Source organism: Onychostruthus taczanowskii, unplaced genomic scaffold (genome assembly GCF_017590055.1).
Source record: "Onychostruthus taczanowskii isolate IOZ18803 unplaced genomic scaffold, ASM1759005v1 scaffold3, whole genome shotgun sequence".
Classification (NCBI taxonomy): Eukaryota; Metazoa; Chordata; class Aves; order Passeriformes; family Passeridae; genus Onychostruthus; species Onychostruthus taczanowskii.
The window spans coordinates 3,033,264-3,059,208 of NW_024500349.1; the positions used below are offsets into that span (position 1 = coordinate 3,033,264).

General features: G+C 34.5%; 1 protein-coding gene across 5 annotated transcripts in view; it reads right to left on the bottom strand.

The window, feature by feature from the left end:
• The window catches only part of AKAP9 (A-kinase anchoring protein 9), a 105,110-nt gene that overhangs the window by 43,043 nt on the left and 36,122 nt on the right, over window positions 1-25,945 (bottom strand). For 3 of the 5 annotated variants that reach the window (XM_041408319.1, XM_041408322.1, XM_041408318.1), the window contains exons 4-21: window positions 22,997-23,050; window positions 22,423-22,593; window positions 19,922-20,077; window positions 18,806-19,003; window positions 15,674-18,118; window positions 13,893-14,106; window positions 13,052-13,131; window positions 11,275-11,410; window positions 10,728-10,849; window positions 10,109-10,214; window positions 9,446-9,644; window positions 8,773-8,869; window positions 7,813-7,905; window positions 6,091-6,459; window positions 5,264-5,494; window positions 3,545-3,685; window positions 2,895-2,998; window positions 1,961-2,166 (exon numbers count right to left, since the gene is read on the bottom strand). In XM_041408319.1, the coding sequence (XP_041264253.1) occupies window positions 1,961-2,166; window positions 2,895-2,998; window positions 3,545-3,685; window positions 5,264-5,494; window positions 6,091-6,459; window positions 7,813-7,905; window positions 8,773-8,869; window positions 9,446-9,644; window positions 10,109-10,214; window positions 10,728-10,849; window positions 11,275-11,410; window positions 13,052-13,131; window positions 13,893-14,106; window positions 15,674-18,118; window positions 18,806-19,003; window positions 19,922-20,077; window positions 22,423-22,593; window positions 22,997-23,050 (5,122 nt within the window). The remainder of the gene's footprint in view (window positions 1-1,960; window positions 2,167-2,894; window positions 2,999-3,544; window positions 3,686-5,263; window positions 5,495-6,090; window positions 6,460-7,812; window positions 7,906-8,772; window positions 8,870-9,445; window positions 9,645-10,108; window positions 10,215-10,727; window positions 10,850-11,274; window positions 11,411-13,051; window positions 13,132-13,892; window positions 14,107-15,673; window positions 18,119-18,805; window positions 19,004-19,921; window positions 20,078-22,422; window positions 22,594-22,996; window positions 23,051-25,945) is intronic. The other 2 variants (XM_041408321.1, XM_041408320.1) reach the window with 1 other exon arrangement.

Consider the following 25,945-nt stretch of genomic DNA (forward strand, 5'->3'; position numbering starts at 1 on the left):
TACTATGGCTGCATGACCCCAGTGGCAGAAAGGATACTCCAGTATCCTTTTGGGAGCAAAAAAGAACTGTGAATACAGCCCCAGAGATAAAAACCACACATTCGGCCATTATAGCTACTGTAAGCTTAGCTCTTCTTTAATTTTCACTTTTTACTTTGGTTACTCCTTCTTTCATTGTTATTTCTGAATGTAAGGAAACATGCAAAAAGGATACTGGAATAAACAACTGGTAGGTGGGCAGCTCAAATGCTGCTCTGTACCAAGGAGGGGCATTACAAGAACAGACACCTGCTTTCTTACAGGAGAGTGAAATATACCTCTTCAAAATACACAAGAGCAAACACATTCTGTCACTAACAATGGAATAAAGCTTTTTTCTACCTGAAGAGAGTCCTCTTTCATCAGAAGACTTCACAAGAAATTAGCAAATCATTCCAATGACAGGGCATGTTGTATGCTTAGACAGTAGCATTATGAAAGCCAAGTAAGTAAAAAAAAAAAAGATATTTTAAACAGTGTTTTGCTATATATATGTAATGCAAGTAATCCATACTAAGAATTGTTAATGACAATAATTAGTGACATGCACAAGTACACACACTGATGTGCAGGAGCAGGCAAAAAGTGAATGTACCAAGAAATAAGACCAGAAGCTTACTTATCTAATCTGTTATTTGAGGAAAAAAAGCAAACCCTCAAAAGCCTGAAGTCTGAAAAGATAATTTTTTCTCACAACTAAATACAGTTGTATATCTAGACAACAAAAGTTACCTTTTTTTTTAAATGAAACAGAAGTACAAGAAAAAAACTGCTGTTAACTTGAAAACTTCAGAAAATGTTAGACTACAACTTTATAAATCTCATTGCAGATAACCTTTTGAGTGATCAACTGAAGATGTGCCTGTGCTACAAATTCATGCAACCTTTCTTAACTTTCCCCAAGGCTTAATGTGACCTATATTTAAAGCCAGATGGAATCAATAACCTGCAATAATCTACATTTCGAAAGAAAGAGGTAAAGCTCACTTGCATTTACCAGTTGTATTATTATCCTGTAACAGACACTTTCTTAATACTGAAATGTAGTGTTTGACTTCCAGTTCTTTCTCTCAATCCTAGTAGTTAAAATTCCAGCCAAATCCAGATATATAACGTGTTTGAGGTTGAACTCATCTGTTGGTTGTTAGCTCCCCACAAGATCCAGGATGCATGTGCACAACCTTAATGCATCTAAATGGCAGTACAATAGAGCACCTACTCTTGCCCAAAAGAGAAATGGACAGAAAATAAACAGAGCCCAGAAGAGTTCTTTGACGCTGGTATGCAACTAACTGTAACATCAAAATGCTCCTTCAGTCTTGTGCCAACTAGCACTCCTGGCAACAGCTGATGGGCAAGTGTTGGCAGTTGAGAAGCTCTTGGAACTGTGTCCAAAACTGGATTTGCATGCAAACACTTCTTTAGGAAGCTAATGAAGTCCATAAGCACAGATATGCAGGCTTGCCCCCTGCCAGCTTGCCCTCAGTGACCAGCAGCATGCCTCTGTACTTTTAGTGCAATAGTGGAGATACAGCCCCTGACGCTAGCTCCCATTCCCCACACATACACAGGAGGGTGTAAGTGATGCAATGTGCCATAGAGCTATGTTTCAGTCTTTTTGCCTCCATCAACAGAAACTTTTTATTTTTCTTGACTTCTCAGTCACTTTCCCATTCTGTTGCAGGCTTTGCAACAGGACCCTAGATGTGAGCTGTAACTGGTGCGGAACATGACCCAAACAACTCCTGAAATGTTCTCTCTTAAGCAGAGATGTCATATGCATTCAAAGGAAAAATAGCTCGTGGGGGTTTTTTCCTTAAAAAAAGTTTAATTTAAAATATCAAAGCTAAGAGTATTTAAATATATCATTAAAACACGTAAATTATACCTTTTATGCAATATAAAACCATGCAATCAGTACCTTTTTCATACCCCACACGGATGCAGGGTTTTATTGACTCCTCTGTCTCAGTGTCCCAACCAGCTTGTTTGGAAGCCTGGACTTTCCCAGACCGATCCAGTAACCCAAGAACATGCTGACCAATTGTCTCCTCCATTGCTACAGTTGTCTTCACAACTTCTAAAAGAATCTTCATGAGTTTTTCATTAGCCTTCTGAAAAACATGCCTGCAGGACAGAAACTAATCAATCCTCTGATCTTTCCCTGATTTTCAAGTGGGTTATAGCCTTTATACACCCTTGCAACAAAAGAAGATTTGCAACTGAAATAAGAAAATTAAGATTTCCTTTTTAAGGCTCAACCCCACATCATAAAAATACCAAATACACAATTGTGTTAAAAGTCAGTTCCTTTTACAAAATATGTAAAAAGTCAAAGTATTTATTACTATTTCTAATGTTCTCTTGGCATTTTATCTAGTTATTCTTTTAAAGCAGAGGTCTGCTTTCACCTGGTATTCATTATAAATTAATCCTTTCTCAAATGACAGTTAAGAAAATTGCCCCTCTACACAGATATAACTGGTATTATAAAATGAAACTGGTATTATAAAATGAAACAATCATACTAATATAAACTTAATTCACATATGTACACACAATATGTATATAAATATATGTGTATAAATAATGTTTATGATTCAACGTGTGTAATACAAAATATATAGTATAATAGGCTAAGATTTGCCTCATCCTCTACAAAACTACATTGTTAGGCTTTATAAAAAATATGATACTATTTAACCTAAAGTACATAAACTTACAAATATGGTTTTCTAGAACAAAAGATGCACATTATCATCAATCAGAATAAAGCTTATAAATATTATTAATCTAACAGCAAGAACAAGATTAACAAAATTTAAGAAAAATATTTTTTTAACAGTTCTAAGCACCTTTCTTTAGAAAGAAGAGCTGAAGGTGTTTCATCAGGCTTTCTTCCCCCATCTTCATGCTCAAAGAGCTGCTCTCTTGCATCATTTTGGTTTTCATTTTCGTTCTGAGTAAGTTTTGGCAGAGGGAGAGAAAACAAAAAGGACAGGAATCCTGTCATGTCAGAATCAACATATTCTTCTTATATATGGCAGGATTTGGAATTTAAAACCTAAATGAGTTGTCATTTCCTTTTTAATACTTCTGCACCAAATTACAAATCAAGAAATACTCTTACTATGTGGAAAAAAATATTAACAAAACAAACCAGGAAATCCAAGGCGGGGCCAATTAGAAAGAACTTTGTTACACTGATTAAGCAGCTGTTGTATTTTCTGTTTATGTTGCTATAGCAATATGAAAAAGTGAGTTTACTTAAGGAAATAGCTGTAGTAATAATCCCTACCTTCAAGCTGTTCAACCAGCTTCTGCTTACCTGAAGTCAAAAAGCTGTGTTTACCACTACCACCTCTTGAATCTTACAGCTGCTCTTTTCCAGCAATACCCAACATCTTTTAGGAAAATATATTACACAGAACGAGTAACAGCCAACAGGAATCTCTTACTGGTTTTACATGCCACGGTTGCCCAGAAAGTCAAAGTCCATATTTACCTCTGTCTGTGTGCTGTTGTTTTGTAACTCGCAAAACAGCTTCTCTTTTCCGGGTACAGAATGTTGTTTTAAAGATTCCAGTTCTTCTAAAAGCATTCTCTCTCTCTCTGCAACCAGGCTGTCATTCTCCATTGAGACACGCTAAGAAAGAAGTGTTATAGAGGCTCACAGTTTTTTAAGCTTCTGAGTCAAGTGAGTCCTGTCACTTCTAATTCTTTACAGACACTGAACAAGGAAATTTCAGTCCATCTCTTTAAATCATTACAAAAACACTGAAAGCTTTCTAAAAATACTTAAACCTTCCTTAAGATTTTCATACCATTTTTATGCTCTTTAGGAAATACAATGCTCACAATATAAACTGGAGGGAATTTCTGAATATTACATGCTATAACATGTTTTGCACAAGAAAAAAAGATAATAATAGCAACTTATTTTTATAAAAACCCTACACACATTCTCTTTTAGAAGAGCTAGAAGTGTTCATGGCTTATACACAATGCATACATTTGTATGTAGTTCTTATGAACATACATACTAGGTATTAAAAACCAAAAAAACCCCAGCAGCCTAAGTTCTACTTAGTGATTTTTATAGTTATAGAAGTTTGCAACTCTGACAAAGATACAGTTACAAACTGGAAAAAAAAAAGTAAAAGGAGAAAGTATACATATATCAAAAGGAAAGATTATCAGGATAAATTATTCTAGGACACCTTCAAAGCAGCTAGGAGAGACAGCTGGTGTTGCTGGAAAGGATTCCTAAGGTACAAGTGACCTTTCTAGATTCCAGAACACCTTGAGCCCAAACTTAAACATAGCAGAACCAAGTTTGGAAAGGTCTGAAGCTCCACTCCACAGTGACAACAAAGAATGCTAGAAATCACTGATTACTAGCTTCATGTGCATTTTGGTAATGTTAGACTGTTGAAATTAAATCAGAGCATGATATATTCTTCTGGATTCTTTTTACTTTGTCTTTAAGTGGAAGGAATCCTTGAAAGACATGTCTATAAATGGCATTATTTTTGAAGTATTATTAATTAAGAGAAACTAATGAGTTTCATTAGCACACCTACTATAGGCTCTGAATAGATACAGAGTGACAGCATGTTAAGTTTGAAAAGGCAAAGAAACATTGATGTTTCTCACCAAGCCCCACAGATATTGCTTTTTTTCTAAAAGCTGGTAAGGACTTATCTCCCAGAACTGGGGAAAAAAAACCCCAAAATGACAAAACACATTGTTGCAGGAAACCACTGTTATGGTTCAAATCAGAATGATGAAAAATGAAGAATTTTATAGTATTTCTAGTCATGGCTGGTGGCTTCATTGCTGTAAATGGCTGCTAGCCTGCATCCTACACAGGGCCATGTATCTGGAAAGTGGCCCGATTGGCAGTGCATCCACAATCACTCTCTTCTGGGGGCTGTGCAGCACTGCAGGTTTGCTCCATGTTTCCAGAAGTCTAAATCAATCCATCACAGCCTTAGCTTTGATTAAAAAATATGTCTTCTATAAATATATGCATAGATAGGTTTGTATGTACACAACACACACACACACAAGAAGATATGTGTTTGCACAAGTGTGTATGCATGCACATGATAAATATGTGCATGCCTCCCTCTCCCTCTAGATATAAATGCATAAATATGAATCTGCCTGGTGGTGTTCCTTTGTTAACCCACATTAACTCACTGGTTGAGTTCTGTATTACCTCAGCTAATTGCACCTTAAGACTCTCCAGCTCAGCTAAGAGTTGATCTTGGTTTTCCTTCTGACGCTCCATTTGCTGCATGTGCCCCTGTCTCAGTAACTCAGTCGCCTGCTGGTGCTCCTGGTACTGCCGCACGAGCTCCTGCCGCATGTCCTCCAAGCGCTCCTCGTACAACAGCAGCTGACTGCATGTGTCTGTGCCTGGGTCTGTGGCCACCACCTCACCGGAGTGCTGAAACAGTGCAACCACTTTAGCATCTTATTTTCAACAACTGTTCCTAGGATGTATTTAAATAAATTTCAGAAAATGCTTTCATAAATGAAAGTAGCCGGAATTAAAGCATTATCGTGTTGCCTGCTTCTTGGACAGTCCAGGCTTAGAATTATTCTGCATTTAAAAAGATAATTTTTTTTCCAATAACTCTCAACAGTATTAGCTTTCACGCTTTTTATGACTCCTTTTTATCATATTTATTTTAGCTTGGCTCCACCCCATGTTTGTGAAATGCTAACTATATGCTTTACATCACTTCAATAATTTTTGTGTTCGGTTGATATCCTTTATCACAAGAGGCTCAAACTGTTTAAGCACAATTTTTAATCTGTTCTTTCTGTAACCACTAAATTATAACCTAGCTTACAAAAAGTCTTAAACAATTTATTGTCTGCAATACAGCTGGCATCATATTCCCTTCCTCAGCCATAGCACACAGGAAAGAAGGATAGATAATTTAGGTCAGAATCTGTCAACCATTTGAAAGGGAAAAGGAAACGTTTAAATGGGATTTTCATCTTAATTTTTTCTTTGCTGTTTTTTTTAACACTTACTGGTGTTTCTTCTGCTGTAAGACCTTTGTTATGGGAAAGAAGTTCTTCAGAAATCACCGACTTATGTGTCGTCTGCCCTAATATGCAATCAGGGCTGCTATTACAATGAAGCTGTTCTCCAAGTGAATTGGTCTCTCCAGACTCCTCAATGAGTTCACTGCAAAGTGATTTCAATCCTCCTTCATTCCTACTGCCTTTTCCAGTTGCTTTCCTAAGAAGGCTGTCAACCTCTTCCTCACTGTGCTGCTGCTTAATTCCAAAATGTATTCTTTCTGGATGTACAATCTGTGTTGGTGCTTCTTCCTTCTGCCTAGAAATTCCTGACAATTCAGTCTGTTTGGCAAATGCTACACTCATTGACACAATAACCTGAAAAAATAAGAGAAGTCTGCATTAGTTTATGCTTCACATTATCTCCTAGTACTGAAGAAATCTCACAGATGACCATCAACAATAAAAATGTAAGTACCAAAAGCTCCCAGAGGAAAACAAAAAGATAAAAGGACAAAGATATCTTGTCCATCTTGAAAATGGTCATGTCTTAAAATACAGGCATATTGTATTTAAGGTAGTTTAATGAACTACAATGCTGTTTTCAGTTACAATAGATTATTTAGCATGGAAATATCAAGTTGTTGTTTGTTTTAAAAAGATCCTATTAGATGATTTCAAAAAGTGCTGGCAAACAGACTTAAGAGCAGCTGTGCTAAGCTTTTTCTATCTAGCCAAGCATCCTATGTAAAAGTTTGACTGACATGGAATTTTGGACTGTATAAAGAAAGCAGTGCCATGTGCTTCATACTCAGCACATGAATTTTACTTAACCAGAAAGAAATTACTGGCACTAACTAGCTGCAGTTGCAGTTACAACAGGCTGATAACTTTTGTGTTGCTAAATATCTCTAATACAAATAAATCCCTTTCCCAATCATGTGAGTAATTCTATTCTAGATTTAGAATAGTGATTTATAGCATAAGCTACAAAAAGTGTGAAAAACAGTATAGTAAATACAGAATTGTTACACTTGAAAACACCAAACTCTTCCCTTCCAGAAAATGTGAGTTTGTCTTAAGAACTTAAATTGATCTTAACCAATGCAACATTTGTTTCCTCATAAAGAAGGGGTTTATTTTGGCATCAGATTAGAGAATATATTTTTCATTCTGTAAAAAAGTGGAAATTTTTTTCAAATCAGAAAGTAAGTAAATCCATAAACAAACATACTCTACCTATAAAATCTTACTTTTACTTTTGGTCACCAGATCCAAAGAAAAACTATGAATTTTACACAACATATTAATATGCACAATAAAATATGATCAGAAAATAATATTAAACTATTAAGTGCAAAAGTCTTTTGAACTGACCCACTGATAAGCCTATGCTAGCAAGAAATACACTCTAAATCTCTGAATTTTTAAAATAAATTCTAGTGCAGAATATGGTAGCATATTGTCCATTTCCTTAAGTTTTAAACACTACCACTACAACCCATATGAATAGAAACTGAGTCAGGAACAGGACTGATAACTAAGAAACCCCAAAATGTTCCAGAATTTTTTTAAGGCTTTCTCATTCAGAAGCCAAACGAAACTTTTCTTTGTAAATACATCATACAAATGTTAATATATACTACAGGAACTGCCTAAATAGTTGAAAATGGCAAATAAAAATGATTAATTTTTAAAACATATTTTAAAGAAAAGAAATAGAAGTAATACCTTTGCTACTTCTTCTTCTAATCTTTCTTGGTATTGTTTTTGGAGTAATTGAACAACATCCAGATCATTCTGCATTTCCATCTCCCTACCAAGCTGTTAAGAAAAACATCTCAGATCAGGTATTTGTGATTTTACTTCATCAGTTTCAAGTTTCAATCCAGCAAGAGATTTTTTCCCTCAGTTAGGTTTTCTTCATCTCATACAAATCACGTAATTTTGTATCACAACACAGAAGAACTGGGTAGACCACTTTGCCTTGTTTCTACTTCAAAATGAATTTTAAAAGTTGAGTTTGCAACATTTGAGATGTCAAATGCAGCAAAACCAGGTCAGTAAGCACAGAATCACAGCACAAAAAACATTACTATTTTGCAATATGCAGAATTTTTCAGCCAGGTTTCCAGCACTCCTAGGGAAGGAATGCATGGGGTCTGTCCCATTTGCACTTGGTCTCTTAAAATCTTTGGGGCTATTTTCCAAAATTTTTCCAAAATCTTTCCAAAATTTCTCCAAAACTGTGCAGCGTGTACTACCAAAGTCCTGATATTTCACTTAAATTGCTCCTTTCATAACTCGTATTTAAAGACAGGTCACAATTTTTTAAAGAGTCCTAAATATATTCCAGAATTTGAACATGAACTGTCTCCCACTTTAATAAGAAGCAGCCAACTGAAACATCTTGTTTCAAAGATAAAATTAAGAAAATAAACTTAAACCCAGCATCAATAAAGAAAGTTTTCTTGATCATAATTCCCAGATATGTTTTTCAGAAAAAAATTAAGTATTTTTCCCCTAACATGGACTGTCTAATAGTATAGTACAATACTAAGATGATAACTACCTTAATCTACTAAGTATTAGTCCATATTTCAATTTAATCTAAGGAGACAAAGCATGTAAATTATGTCACTCATATATATATATATATATATGTAAGCTATCAACTGAGTTACATCATACCTCTAATGCTTTATCTGTTTTTCTCTGATGAAGATTTTCTGTGCACTTTACTTTCCTGAAGACTTCTTTTAACTTTCTTTCGGAATCTGAGGATACACTAAAAAGGTACAAAAAAGCAAAGAGGGGAAATAATAATTTTTTAAAAAATCAGTATTTTGCCCATGACTTGATGAAAACCAGAATGTGTTAAATGGACCTAAACTTCACCACAAACTTTATTATTATCTATCATTCTAGAAAATAATTAATTTCAGGCAACTACATCTGCACAAGATGTCTTTAGATGTAAAGTATAGTGCCTGGAGTTTTGAAGACTAAATGTGGTCTACTGAGTTAAGTTTTGAAATTGTTGCTATAAAGCTCATATATATGAAATTACTTTTATACATTATTCCATTTATAAAATATTCCTCTAGTAACTATAAATGCCACACTACTTAATTCGTAATGTTTATGTCATTTTTTCGTAGGACTCTTCACAACTCTTGAAGGAACAAAACTACAGAAGAGCATTATTTATTATATGTTTATATATATAAAAAAAAAAATATATATATTTATTATATGAATGTTTATAAAGAATTTCTCCAATTCTGAAGAAGAACACAGATGGTTATTTGAAACACTCCTTGAACAAGTGTGAAATTATAAGCATTGAAAAACTGATGAATACCTTGTGCGGTCAGAGGATACCCCAGCAATCTGAAGCTTATCCTGCAGATGCACAAGCTCTGCAGTGTACCTCTCTTGACTTTCTTTCAGCTGCTGCTGGAAATAGGACCGGAGGTGTTCCAGTTCTTGAGCATGCTGCTCCTCAAGTTGTTTCTTAATGTTCCCTATCTCCTTTGAACAGTATTCTTGAATTGTAGGATCTGTGTAGAGGTTGTGTGAAGCAGGGGTGAGAAGGACAGATGGAGAAGAGAAAGAAAAGAAAGGAAAGAAAAGGAAAGGAAGGAAGATATTAACTTCTTCACAAATATGTAGCAGTGATGGACTGAATAATTAATGCAGTTAAAAAAATTTCTGACATCCTGTCAAGTACTTTTCTGTAACAAAAAATTATAACCTCATCTTCTATTTTGCAAAACAATATTTGATATGGGTAACAAATTATTATTGTGGAAAACTAAAAAATACTAAACCAAAAATGTATCAGAGAATATACTTCTGAAAGAATTTACAGAATTGAGAAAATCAGAGCATTGTACTGCAAAATCAGAAAAAATCTTTTACGTTCTAGCTGTAGTAAGATATAAATCAGTTAAAATTGAAAGTCATTGTCTTTTCTTTTTCTCTGAATATACATACATTAAAAACAGCATATACATCTTTTTACCCATTAGATTTTGTGGAGGAGTCTGCAGACTTTGCTTTCCTATTTCCATATGGATAAGTTCCTCTTCTTTCCTCCTTTCTGAAGAAGATAGACTTGATTCCTTGACCTAAATAATAACCAAGTAAATGCAATTAACAACAATTTGTCTAGCAGTAGCACAAAAATATTATACCCAGTGCTGCACTACCAGTATGAAAGGGAAATGGATATACTGGCACAGGTCCAGCAACAGTAACAAAGGAGATGGGACGCTTGGAGCATTTGTTGCACTAGGAGACGTGGAAGAGCTGGGCATTTATAACCTGAAGAAGGCAAAGTTGCCCACTGGGCTTGTGAAGTATCAAAATGCAGCTGGACACAGTCCTTGGCAATCTTTCCTAGCTGATACTGCTTTGGGCGAGGGGCTGGATTAGATGAACTCCAGAGGTGCCTCCTAATCTCAACCAGTCCACGATTGTGTGGCATGGACAGCAGCTTTCTCCATGTTCTCAAATCACTGCCCTGCTCTGCCACTCAACCAGGATACACACATTTTCAAACACTTCCTCAGCCATCCAGAAGGAATTCGTGCAACAGAGAAAATTCAAATGCTCATATACCCTGTGCTATAAAAGTTTACCTGTTTACACTCTGCCATCAGCTGTGTTTGAAGTGCTTTCAGCCTGCTGTACTCTTCCATTATCTTCTGGAGAAGTGCATCCATACGTTCTTGCACAGTTAAATTACACAAAGAACCAGGGACTTTAAAAAAAGAAAACGAACACTTTACCATAAATTTTAACACAAGTGATTTGTTCACAAGCTCTGCCCTGAAGAATTGTCTGATAAACATTACAAAATACTGAAACAAATGAAGCGCTTCCAGATTTTTAACTAATTTTTATATGTATTGATACACATGTATTTTTTTGGTAGGACTGCTAGCTTCTTCTAAAAAAGGAGGAAGAGAAAAAACCCCAAAAACCTTTTTCCACCAATATCCATGAAAATGGAAACAGCCCAAAAAATAAGCATAACAAAAATAAATTGGTTCAGAATAATGAGGAGATCTCTAAAACAGCTATCTAAGTACATGAATTAGTACCTGAAAAAGTAATGGCAAAAGTGCCAGTCTGAAATGCTTTAAGTAAGTACTTTTGACCAGCATGATAGTACAAAGTCATTACCTTGAGCTTGATCTCTGTGTATTGGTAATTCTACACTCAGTTTTTCTGTCACATCACGTTTACAGAAATTTTCCTGCTCCCTGTCAACAGCTTCTACAGCAGTTGAAGAATGTTCATTCTGACTGCCACATAAAACCTGCATAACAAATCAAACAAAGTGAAGAGTAAACAATTGATCATTATTTTATCAACCACAATCCACAAAGAAAACAAGAAAACCAGGGAAAAGTAGTATTTTGTGAGCATTAACTTCTGTGAAAATGATGGCATAAATGTTCTGTTGAATCCTAAGAATGTAGACAATCTTTAAAACTCCTGATAAAAGAAACAGATATGAAAAGACTTTTCAGCTAAAGCATAAATACATATGTTTCCAAATCAGTCTTTAGTTTGGAACTGCCATGTATTAAAATCTTGTACAGAAAAGCCTTCTTTATTAATGTGTTAAGCAACTTTACATTTTAAATGTCTCATTCTCATAAGCTGCAATTTTACTTAAAAGAGAAATTCCTTAAAGCAGAAATTTGTATCTTTTTAGGCATTACAGCTCATCTTGTTCTTTAAGTGCTGAACAAATCAGACAAAAGAGTATGGCAGAAAAAGGCAAGTAATGAACAGAATACCCTATGTTTGTTGGTGCTATGTGGTCAGCAGAATACTGCCATATTTACAATGGGCAGGCAAACAGAAGATTTATCCATATGATTTCTGAAGATAACTGATACTTGAAAAGAAACTGCTTGCTCAAAGCACTGTGGGATTCTTTATTTAAAGATTTTGTACTCAAAAAAAAACCAAATTCAACTTAGAAAAGTAAAACCATAATTTCTCCGACAGCTCTACAAAAGGATCACACAAACAGGCAGCATTTTTCACGCTGTGAAATAACTCATGCCAAGCACTCTCATTTAGCTGCCACTTTCTGTGAGCTATCATGGAGTCCTGCCTAATCTCTCCTATGGCGGATCTCAAGCTAAAATTCTGCTATTCACTTTCCCAAAAAGGTGTTGAAAAACGTCCAGCAAAGAAGGAAAAAAATTCCAAACCCCAAACCCCATCCATTGGAAGTATTTTAGACTTAAAAACTTACAGTGAGTGACAAAAGCAGCTTAATTTATCTAGAAATAAGTCTAATAAGTAACTCGATTGATGGTCAAAAAGCACCCATAAGGGCCATCAATTACTATTGCTCTAGAAAAAAAGATATGCTAAAATATTATTATAGGTGGCAGATATTAGAATGAAGACTAAATATAAGCTTCCATTTTTGATTGTAATATTTATTTACTAAAAACAATATGGACAGTAATTTTTTTTAGATTGTTTGACACTTTAAAGTCTTTGAAAGATAAACTGCAGCTAAGAAAGAAATTCCTATCCTATTGCAGATGTGAGAGGTGATGTCCTGTGCATCAAGATGCTTGTGAGTGACACCAGACTCTTGAATCAAGAAGATACATCCAGAAACAAAGAGAAAGGAAAAAAGTACTTCCAAAGTTGCAGAGATGAGATCAACATTAGCTAGAAGATTAGGACTGTGTGTAAGACAAAAGACTTGTCTGGACAAGGATATAAGTTTAGGAAAAAAAAATACAAAACCATTTGCAATACTATTTTGGAAGCTCAGGTTCAGCAGTCTCTATTTTGAGATCAATGCAAAGAGAAAAGCTGCAAAGAAAACCTGCAAAAATAATGCAGAAAAATATGATGACTCACTAACCATCATTTTTTGTTTTCTAAATTTTCATTTTGAAAAAGGCTTTTTGTTCAGCCTTACCTGAGTGAGCCTGGAACATTCCTCAGTGACAGCTTCATTCAGTTTTTCTATAAGTCTTTGTGTAGATTTCTCTTCATCATCTATGAATACAAATTATTCATATTATTTTTAAACACTAGATGCACAACAACTTTTCAAAGGTCTAATTTCCTGCCTCAGTAAGGCTGCCTCTTCAGCTTGAGGAAGGACACTTTTTTGGTTCCCCTCTTTATTGTTACAACACATGGACAGTTTCAATTATCACAGCTGAGCTGCATGTTCTAGAGGAGCAAGAGATAAGAAATGGCTTTGTGTATTACTGACCTCCAGAAAGATAAAAGCATACAGATACCTAGTGGAGGGAGAAGAACTTGTGCAAAAAAATTAAACAAAGGCAAAACATGGTATAACAGAAAACCTAAGCCAGAAAACCATCATGACAACATAAAAGTTCACTGAGGCAAAAAGCAGTACCAAAGTTTACTTAAAGTGTGCAGGGTGTCAATGCAGCAATGCAAAGAAAAGAGAAAAGAACAAGTCCAAAAATACTTTGCTGGTGAATTTGCTTATTTTTCACCTTATAGGTGAATCTACTATATTATTCTTCACAATGAATTGAGCTAATAAACAGCAAACAATGAGTTGTAATACTTTCGATTCCTTATTTTTTACATATTTTTTTTTCCAAGTTACCTCAGTAATAGACTGGGTAAACAATTTGTTGAAAAAAAAACCTTCAAAATATGATATAAAAACAATTTATTGGACAGCTAAATGCACAAACTCTTGCACTTGTTTGGTTGGGTTTTTTTAAGACAGCTTTTCATATAGAGCTTCATTCTCATAATTTTGGTCAACTTACCTGCTTGTTGAAATTTCAGGGTCTGGAGCTCCAGCTGATGCATTCTTTTAAGATCAGTCATCTCTTGCATATGATTATGAACAAGCTCCTCTTTAAGACTGCAAAGTGCACTCTCTTTTTCTGCTTTCAAGGACTCACAAACCTGGTCTACATGAGCTGAATAAACCAGGGATAGACAAATCCGCTGTGCCTCCATTTGCAGCTGTAAATCAGTCTTTGAATATAAAGACACAATTTAAAAGAATGAGAAACAAGAAAATAGAAAGACCTATCTTTAGAAATTTCTGAGATTGATAATGTGTTGAATGGAATGCTGCATATATGGTATGTATAAGGTAAATTTAAGTATACATGGTTTAGAAAATTCAGTTTTAACAAAATAGTAAGACACTTCTTCAACTTAAAATAAAAATCAAATTAAAATCAACAAAACTCAACAGGCTTCAATTACTGTTTTGCAGCAATAAAATCCCAGTGAATTTTAACCCACTGAAGCAGGAGCAATATCATTATTAATGGAGCAGTTAAGCAAGTGCACTCTAAACACAGAGAAAAGATTGTGTTATTAGCAGACATTAAAAACATTGATTTTCAAGGCTTGTAGTTCCAGTCTGCAATTTGGGGATGTTATTGCTAAAGAAAAAAGATGTTTGGGATATGCCAACTGGGACCTACTTAGAGCTGAAGTCTGAAAAAGTTTTTAGACACCTCTGGACCACAATGATGTTTTGTTGTATGGCAGGAAATTCTAAGACCCTTATCACAGCCTTATAAAAACCAAACCAACCAAACAAAAAAACAAAGAAAAAACCTAAACCAAACCATCACAAAGATAAAGCTCTTTTTTATAATCTCACAACTGTTTCCAATGTGGCTTTGCTTGTGATTTTATTTCTTAGGAAATAAATTAACTACAATATTAGGCAGTTGGTGGTATTAGTTCACTGTTAGGTTGACTTTCATAAAACAAAAAAAAAGTTTAAAAACCAGTAGAAGCCTGCTTAACATCTATTTCCACAGAACACTTAGCTGAACGCAACTTGCAGCAAGCTACTGAACTTCATCAATGTACATAAATTTATATATAGATTTATGATTCCACCACCTAATTAAATACTGGTAACTCAGTACTTAGCTATTTGTATTGACAAATAAGAATTCTTTCCAAGTTACCTACAATTAATTTACAATACCGAGAAATACAAGCAAAATTGTGCCAACAAAACTTATGACAATAGTTAGAATTGCATGATATTCATTCTCATTATCACATCCAGATACATTTCTTAAAACAAAATATTTGTATTTCAGAATTTTTGTATTTCACAAGTTTGATATTTCAGAAGTTTGGTCAAAAATGACCCATGAAATTTCATTATTCTTTATACTGTTAGAATGAGTACTTAAGAGAACTGAAAAGCTAATCACAGAATAAAAAGTTATATCTAAAATAAGTTTTTCTCTTAAGAAAGTGAAATGCTGTATCAAAACATGAAGTGTTCTGGTAGTCTTCTTCATTTTTGTTGTTGCTGTTGACTTAAATGCAAGGGACGAGGGTTTTTTTTCATTCAAAAAGCATCCTCATACACATTGACTGTGCTCATAATTCTGTTCATTCATATAACCTCTATCAACCACTGGCCACAACCCTTTTCCCCACTGACACACACACCTATACTTCAAAGCAGCCAGCTGGAAAAAATACAATGCAAATTTTTAAGTGTAACCTCCCACAAATTTTCATAGTTAAAGTATTTTCTACACTGTTTTACACCACATACCTGTTCTGATTTTAAGGCATCCACTTGCTGCTGAAGGTTATTTTCACTCTGTGTAATGGCTGGTAATGATGCTTCCTCTGTCGCCCTGTCTGGCGTCCCATGCATGTGTTCCACAACAGACTGCTGCTCTTGTTTCAGCATTTGCTGGACCTCCTTCCTTTTTGTTACCTCTTGGCTGCAGTCTTTACCAGAACTTAGATTACCTCTTGAATTTGTTCCTCCATCAGTTTTACTCCTTGAACCAGGGCGTTTATTCCTACTTTCAGATGCTGGAGTAGCAGTCTTTAGAGGTTTTCCTTTAGAGCATTTTTTCTTAGAGTCATTACTACTACTATTTCTTCTCTGAGCATGACTAATTGTGACTTCTAGTTCTTTACATTTTACTAGAATTTGCTCTTTCTCATCTTTTAAGGATTTGACTTTTTCATTTAAATGACAGATTTCACTATCCTTTGACTTTAACTGTTCAGAAAGATCAGAAAGTCTCAGGGATAATTCCACTTTCTCACGCTGAGTAGTCTGGAGCTTTTCCATAAGTTCTGTTGCATCTTTCTCAACAACTTCTTCAGCCTCAAATATGTCTTCCCTGGACACCTTTATTTCTTTACTCCCTTCAAAACCAGAGGGTTTAGTTTTAAATGAAACTGGTCTATTGCTTTGTAAGTGGCATATCTTCTCATTCAAAGCTTTGAGTTTGCTTTTATATTCAGCTTCCTGCTTTTTCTTGTTCTCTTCTAACTCATTTTTTGCCTTCAGAAGACTTGCACATTCTTTCTGTAGTTCCTTATAGCCAGCTTCAAGTTTTTTCTCAGTCAGTGAAAAGGCACTCTTCTGCCTTTCAGTATCCTCTTGGAGGATACTGTTTTGGTTTTTAAGTTGCTCATTTTCAGTAATCAGATTCTCTATTCTTTTTTGCAAGTCCAAAATTTCTGTCTTAGAGCTAACATTACTGTTACAAAGTAAGTTTTCTTCAGAGTATACCAACATATTTTTTAATTTCTCTTCCAGATTTTCATTTTCCCCCTTAAGAACATTATTTTGTGTTTCTAGTTCTGAACATTTTTTTTGAAGGGTATCTTCTCTCTCCCTCATTTGTTCCTGCATCAACTCAGTTTTAAGCTGCAGCTCTTGTATTTCTTGTTCAAGGGTACCCTTCTCTTTCTCCTCTTGCCTAAGCACTTCAATCTGCTTCTCCAGTTCATGGATTTGAAGTGTCATTTCTTCAGATTTAGAATTTACGATAGACTGCTGTAAATCTTTCAGGTTCGTAATCTCTAAAATCAACTGATTTTGCTTTGTGATTAAGTTGTCCTTTTCATGTTGCATGGCTTCTATCTTTTGACTCATTTCATTTTGTACTTCATCTAACTGCTGCTTATGGTGCATATTCAGGTTGTGTTTAAGGCTTTCCATGTTCACCAGGTGCTCCTTTTCTAAGTCTTCTTTAAGCCTGGAAAGTTCCTCTTCATGACTAAACAGAAGATTTGTCCTCAGTCTCTCTAATTCTGCTTCTTGAGATTCTGCCATCCTGTCCAAAACTGCATCCTTCTCCCTTTCTAGCATTTCAAGTTTTATTTTGTAATTTGTGATTTCTGCCTCATGTTTTACTTCCAAGTCTTTCCTAAATTCAGAGGCAGAAGCCAGCTGATTTTTTAAATCTTCAATCACAAACTGGTATTTTTCAGCTTCATTTAATCTACATTCCATATCCACTATAGTTTGCTTGGCTCTTTGTACCTGCTCTCTTGAAAAATTCAGTTCCTGAAGAAGATCTTCAATTCTAGTTTGTTGAAGAGATTTCTCTGTTGCAATAACTTCCATCTGTTGTGACAATTCTTGCTTTATTTTTTCCCTTTCCTTATCAGCATCCTGCAATTTCACATTCAATTCATTAATTTTAATATTCATTAAATGCATTTGATCTTTATTAACATTCTCATTAAAAAACAGACTTGAAGTTTGCTCCAATTCTACTTTTTGTTGCAAAAGACGCCGTTCTATTTCTACTGCATGCTGCTTAATTAATTCTTGCTTCATTTGTACAATCTGCTGGCCGTGCATTTCATCTAATTCAGCCTGAAGTTGTGCCAGTCTCCTTTGTGTTTCTAATTCCATTCTTTGCACAATGTCAGCTTCAGACTGGCTGTCTTTATAACATCGTTTCTGCAGTTCTTCCACAGTTCCCATTAATTGTTTTATTTCATCAGAACATTGTCTTTCTTTCTGTTTGTAGGTGGTAAGTTCAACTTTCATATTACTTATCTGCTGGTTCCTTAGGGAAATCTCTTCTTTCAATTCTTCAAGTAATTTGCTGACATCTGATAGTTTTTCCTTTAGCTGAAATGAATTTTTTTCCTCTTCTCCAAGTTTTGCTTCCAGCTCTTCAACTAATGCTTCTTTTTCTTGTAATTTACTCAAATCTTCCCCCTCTTTCTTCTGTTTTTCCTTAAACAAAAAGAGGAAATTTATGTTCTTATTTTTAGCTAATTATCTGAATATGTAAGAACAATTACAGACTTAGCTATTTAGTCTTTCTTGGAAGTCATAGAGAGGCTATGTTAGTTGTAAAACATAAATATAAATTATTTGTTGACCTCATTTGGAGGTTTCCTGTACCCTTGGAATACTGAGAACTCCTACCCCACCCATGTCATCATGCTCCTCCCCTATTCTTTCCAACCCCCAGTGTCTTTATCACTTTTAATAATATTTGATTTTTTTAGGTTTTTTAATTATCCTTTTCCACAAAGGATAATTTAAAAAGTACACAAAGGAAAAAATTCTTTCTTAGCTTAATGCAGAGAAGAATGTCCAAGCAGGTAAATAATTTTTTTTTCTAAAATAATGTCATTTATTGAAGATCTTTTAACACATGAAACATAGTTTCATAATTTGCTCTAAATATTTCCACAACTTTTATAAAAATAATATATAATACTGACATAAAATTTTCTGTTTTAAATTATATACATATTATGTGTTAGTTAACAGAAACAGTGTCAAAAATTTAAAATTGTGGTATGCATTCTATGGAGCACACTCACTGCTTGCGCTTTGGCTTTTTTATTTCAAAGGAATTACAAAATCCTGAAAAGTCTTTAGGAAAAGAGATCTTTAGAGTAAGGAACATACGATTTCATATGTCATGATTTTCTCTTGAAGATGTGTAATCTGCTCTTCAAATTCTTCGTTCTTTTTTTGGTAATCCTTAAGCTGACATTCTTGTTCTTCTAGTTGCTGCTGATGTGAAAGTATCTGTTGCTTGGCTTGCAATAAATCAGCAGCTGTGCAACTATGGCTGCTGTTCCTTAGGGCTTCACTTGCCTGCAACTTGAATTTGAAAGAAATAAAACCTAAAATACAGCAGGTTTTTAAGAAAACACTTTTGCTACATACAGATATAGCGATCTTTACTTTCTTCTTCAACACCATAAGTCAAAGATTTTTAAGTTCTTTTGGAGGAAGTCAAACAACCTTACTCATTTGGGATGGCCAACCAATAAAAAGGTATTTCATATTAATTAAATATTCATGGTGAGCTAACATAGGACAGCAGTGCCTCAGATACATCAACATGTAGTAAAACTAACTAGTTGCAGCTACGGAGCCCATAATCAGATTTTTAATAATAAAATCTCAGGCTTCAGAATATAATCCACTTGAAGCTCAAAATAAGCTATATAATATACTTAAACAGCATGAATAATATTCAATATTCAACTGCAACACTGTAAGGTGTATTCTGTGTGCCCGTGGCACCTCAATCACCATGCTTTTTAGAAGAAATGTCTTTCTGAAGCTTCACTTTGTTATTTAAATGACCTTTTAATAACACACAAAGGAAGCTTTTATTCAAAAATATAAGGACTGGAGCGTGAAGCTGTGGCCCATGGAAGCTGATGGCTAGACATTTTGATTTCAAAGGGAACATTTCTGCTCAAAGCTCTGAGAACTAATTACCCAAGTGTTTTTCCCCAGGATAACTGCAATAATTCAGCATTTATCAGAAGCTATTACCACATAATATAGGAAAGAAAACAGACTAATATTTATCACTTTATAGTTAATTATTATGAACTGTGACACATAGGACTGTAGGACCAGGAAAATGACTGCTGATCTATGCTTAAGAGGCTGATCCTTGAAAAATGCACAAAAACATTTTTTACAGGAAGTAGCTATTTATGGAGCCTCCAAAGTGACAACTATTGTCAAACTCAAGTAAATGTAGGCAGCTCTATAACTTACATGCTGAAACTGAATTTGCAGTTTTTGACTTTGCTCAGTAAGCTCCAAGAACTCCCTCATGGTTTCATCCTTCTCTTTCCGTGCCTGCTGGAGGTTAGTAGTGAGCTGAGTGATAATGTCATCTCTTTTTTTGATAGCAGCTTCAAATTCTTGCAGCTGTAAAAGATAAAATTTGAACTATTAATGCACATGAAAACCACAGTCAAAAATACTAGCTGATTTTAGTTAGGTAGGAATAAGTCATCCCTACCTATACCATCACTAGTATAGTTTTTATATTTTTCACAAGCTCTATTTGTAAAAATTTCAGAAAGAGGTTTGCCCCCTCATTGAACAATACATGATCTCTCCATAAAATATAGTTAACAAATAAGAAAATCTGAACTTTTAAGAAGGTTAATTAGTTAAATATATAACTTGCTTTTAATATAAGAAGTGTGGTCACATAAACAAACCATCATAAAGGAAGCCAGAATATCTACCAATAGTGTTTCAGCAGTTTTGTACAACTACTCATGTTCACACACTTTTCCCACAAAAATGCAAGTTATATCATCTCTCACTTGAAGTGCAACAAACAGCATTCATTGTACTAAAGCAGGTAATAGATACCATGCGGTATCTTACACTGTGAACCCAGGGAAATCATTCACAACTACATGAGAAAATCAGTTCAAGCTGCAAAATGGATACAGCATATTTAACAGATGAATATTTTGTAAATTGTAATGATGAAGAAATTGTAATAGTACAAAAAATTCTTTGCCAACTGTTTTAATTTTTTGTAGGATTACATTCAAGCAGTCAGAAATTCTACAATATTGATTTGCAATATTTTTGTGTGCATTTATGTCATCATGTATCAGTAGAAAGTTTCTTTCTCAATTTGAACTCATTTAAGGCTAGTGCAAGCCTCCTCTCTACATACTGCAAATTTCTTAAACCATTAGTAATCTTCTCTAAGTGCATTGTTTCCAATGTTCCCAAAAACAATGTCGCCACGTTATATGCTGAATCTCGGCTGTTAACATAGTAATGCTTCCAGATAAAGTTCTTTTTAGAACACTGGAGTCAACTCCAAAAAAAAAAGCACAGGCGTAATGAAAATACTAAAAGTTTGTTATAGTAGAGAAACTTAATAACAGATCAGGAAACTGAGCATGTATGTTAGTTCCAAAGCACATCATGTTATATAATTTCCAACTTTTTAAATTCAATCTCTGTTCTTGACAAAGGCAGAACTAAAGCACACAACTATCTTTCCCACCCCCCTTTTACAATTCTTTTGTTTCTTCTGAAAAATAAACCATAAGCATTTGTCAATTGAGATACTAGGCACTGTATCACTATAAACAAAAATACACTGCAAGAATTAAAATATTATTGTACCACAGCCCCAAACCCAAAAACGCTCAATTTTGTTTAAGTAAATTTTTATTTTATTTTAAAAATTGTAATTATAGCCATTTTAAAAATGCAGTTTTAAGAAACATTTTCACTTTCTACTCTTTCAGGAAAAAATAACAGTACTTACAATCATTAGAAATACTTATTTTCTTTATTATGCTATGATCATGACTATTAAGTTTAGCACAACAGATTCAAGACACAGTAATTAAAATTCAACACCAGACAAAGGAATAATAAACCACCTCTTCTGGGGCAACCACTTACTGGTGCTACGGTGGATAAAATGACATCTATTATCACAGATAAAATAATAATAATAATAATAATAATAATAATAATAATAATAATAATAATAATAGTAATGCAATGGCAAAAATAACTGAATATTAGATTTTTAAAAAAGTTTATAGTACTTTGCAAAAAAACAGCAAAATACAGTGACATGACCTGAATCCATATTGAGAGAGAGAGACAAGTAAGACTTAACGCACAACAAAGCACTGACCTGAGTGCACTGCACCACTGGCTTAAACTGGAAAAATATTCTTTACTTTAAAACTTAAGTTTATATTTCAATGGTATTTTTAAAGTAAGAAATGCTTTCCTATAAACCTAAATTATTAGGTGTTTTAAATTAAAACATTCTGACACTGTCGTTTTTGTATTTCACACTGTGAAGTCTGACATACAAATACATTTTGGTTCAATTATGTTATTCCTTAGGGAGTAAAACCTGAGGTTTTTTTGATCTTGGAGGAACAGGAAGACATTAAAGTCTTTGCATAAGTAGAGAAGAATTAGGGCCTTTCTTGAAGAAAATTGTCTTTCCATTCCTAATTTGAAGAATCCTACTGCAAAGACAATTCGAATTTTAGTCACAAAATACAGAGAAAAAGGACACACAATGGAAACGCCATTCAAAGTAACAGAACCCGTGGCATATGACTGAAAGAAATTACATTTCATTAATTCTATATCACACACTGATTGCATTCTGCACAGCTACTACTACTGTGAACTCTTTCCAGTGAGGCTCTGCATTTTTGCATGTAACCAAATAGCAAGCAGAAAGCAACGTAAGGTAATTATACCTGTTGCAATCCTTCTGTACCATAGGCTGCCCTCATTTCTTGTATCTCTCTGCTTAGTTCTTCAATCTCTTGTTGTTTCCCAACCAACTGATTCTCCATCACCTCTAGCTGTGTGTGTGACTGCTGCATTCCATGTTCTGAATGAAGATCTTCAACTCCAAATTCTTCTTCCTAAATCAATCCAAGTTCCTTTACATGCCAGTTTTTATGTTTTATCACAGTAAAGTCAAGCATCAAACTATGTACCAAATGCCACCTTAGAACATTAACATACAATACAGCATCAAAGACCTTATTGCCATGGTAACCTCCTTTGTTAGTATAATTCACACCTCAAAAGCACTGACACAAAACGTTTCTGCGAGTTGTGCTCTATAACCTTAGCCTTAATAGATGGACTAAACTGGTTTGCATTTCAAGTTCAAGGATACATTATATTAATATAGCAAACAATGCAGATGTAGAGCACAGCATGCAAAATAAAGTATTAGTCAGCAACACAGTGTTTGTTCAAAACAAATTGAGGTGTTTAGTATTCTCCATTAGTATTCCGATTCAATTTGCAATACCGTACCCTGATTAAGTCTGCAGGTATAGCTGTTCTTGTCACAAAACTGCAACCATTTACCTGTATAAAGACAATTTCTAAATACATTATTTGAAATAATGCTTGATTTTTGTTTTCCACTTACTTGAATCTTATATGGCAATTTCTGCAGACCCACGAGAATTGTTATGCTACAAAAAGTTATTTCATTTGAAATACAAAATAGCTTTCTATATGGCAAATTGCATCAAAGTAAGCATAGATAACAGGTAAAACACCCAAAATTGCAAAAATAAATACTACTGTCAAAAAACAAAAACCTCATTATCAATCAACATCTAGAGAAAACAAAGGAATTCAGATTTAAAGGTCAATGCAAAGCTTTATCTTTTAAATCATTAAAATACAGCACTACTGCATTTTAAATTACAACTTTAGTATTTTTATATATTATTAAACATAGTTATGCTTTCTGAAAGATTTCCATACACCACAAGATTTAGTCTTTCTGAAAGTCATCTATCTCTTGATAGGGGATGAAAGGCAGTACCATAGACTTTAATTCTCAATTTGAAGGAATTTCATGAAATTAAAAAAAGAAAAGAAATTATACATTTGACATAAGACATTTGAAAACAAATTTTCTTTCACTCACCTAAGACTGCAAGCCTTTTCAGCTTCTATGAGAATTTTGGTTCTACTGACTGCACAAACCAAAGCCAGAAAATCTCCAAAAAGCAAGTACAAGCCAAAGCAGCAGTTATAGGTAAAAAAAAAATCCAAATGGAAAGAGCATGCTGTGTACACATGAGTAACAATCAAACAGACAGACATGCTTTTAAAACATGCTGTTTTAAAAGCATGTTCAAAAATGAGAAAGCAAGAAAAGCTGCATTTCTCCTCAGAGATCATTATTACATCAGAGTCTGAAACAAAAAATAATGGTACTAGAAATGGAAAGGTAGCATAGTATTTCAGATCCAAATATTACCTTTAAATCAAAAAAGAAGCAGTGCTGCTCAGATGTCTGCCACAGCCTAGATCAGGGCTTACTTACAAATAACTATCACGCCTGAGCAAATCAATAAGTGCACTGTTATAAATGGGATCAATACAGTCATTGAATTTGTATTAGGCGAATGAATAAATCTGCATTAGAGAAGTTGCAGAGTTGATACAGTGCCCTTTAAATTTCTGATTTTCCCAGTCAGAGATCACTACCTTAGTTTAGAAGGAATAAAGAAAACTGCAGCAAACAGCAGTCCAGGCAACTCATAGAGGCACTGTGTATCATTTGTGTATTGCCAGATGTTTGCTCTACTTTCAGACACACAAATGTCTTCACAGCGCCTGGCACCAATATCTTTATTCTGATTTTGGCACATGTCCCAGATTAACAACACTAGTAGTTTAATAGAAACTACTATGAAATCCTTCCTTTCCCCTGTGCAACTCCCATTTTACTCAGGCTCAATTGATAAAGATGCAGTGTACAATCACTGTAATCTACCACAGTGGATACATTTCTCCCATGAATCATGGCTATGTGCGACTATCAAAGACACTATAACAAGAGCTAACGGGAAAGGCACAAAAGTCTTATCTCATTAGCTGTTCCAGACTGCTCAGCAGCTGAAAATTCTACAAAAGACCTTTAACTTAGAGATTTTGCTACACACATCAAATCAACTGTGTGGAACATCAGAAATCGCTCAATTTCATGGGAGTGTAACTCTTCGACATCACACAAGTGATCCACACAGTAACATGGTAGTCCATGATTTTCTCATCTGACACCTTCTTCTTTCAAATGTCTCCTGGCAAAGTGCAAGTGGAAACATGACAAGGCAACAAATTGCACTGCAATCTGTGAAAAAAACCCCAGCCAGACAGCCACAGCAGGGTGCTGTGTTGAGGGAAACCTTGGGAGCAGCCTGGCAACCCCTAGCATGACAAATTCTGCTGTGTAAGAGCAGACAAACAGTTGGCAATGAGTAACTACCTTCAAAACATCTTAATTTAAAATTAATTTTCCACTCATCTGAAATATATGAATTCAGTAGTTCAGATGCCAACTTGAGTGTCAGTAGATGGCTAAACCAGGCCTGCAGGACTCCTGTGTTTTGACTTATGGTCCCAGTGATTTACCCATTTAGATATCTTGTGCAAGTCTATAAATGCTCTTCATGTAGATTCTTATAATTTCTTCTTTAAAAGCTTTGCAGTTGACCTTTAAAACTGAAACATTCTTATGCATTAATTACTTATGATGTGCTTAGTTACATACCCCAGGAAACAATTAAACATTGAAAGAATCAAACCACATACCATTTTAACATAATGGAACCAAGAAGTAACAAGAGCTCTGGATAAAATCGCATGAACAAATAATCACAAAATAAGAATAGATTTAATTTTACAATACATTACTCAGCAGTCACAGTTTTGGTGAACAAACAATACGAAACAAGTGAAGGTTATGGAAGTCTCAAAGGACATTATGTCTGATTGTTCTTCCTTCCTTGCATTTTCAAAATAATTCACAGAAATATTATTTAGTATTATAAAGTAAAATATAATCTGTAGTCTAATAGATAAAAATAAAGGTTTCATTTCTACTGCATCAGTTAATACATAGGCTTAAGGCAAATGAAAGGAATCTTCTTTCTGAGAAACACAAGGAAAACCAACTTCCACCACTGGATAAAGGCAGTGATTCATGACAAATGCCACCAGAGGTCAGGATTACATTTATGAAATCACTGTACCATATCTAATGTTCCTTAGACCTCAGAAGACCTGAAATTGTATCTCAAAAATAGCAGTAGTAATATGCAACATGTAGCTATTTACAAAGTTAATACTATTATTACAGAGATTTCCCCCTATAAATAATAAATTCACGCTCAGCATAAATCAATACATACTGTTCTGCTTAAAAGATTTATTTGATTTGGTAGTAGAAACATACAGAAG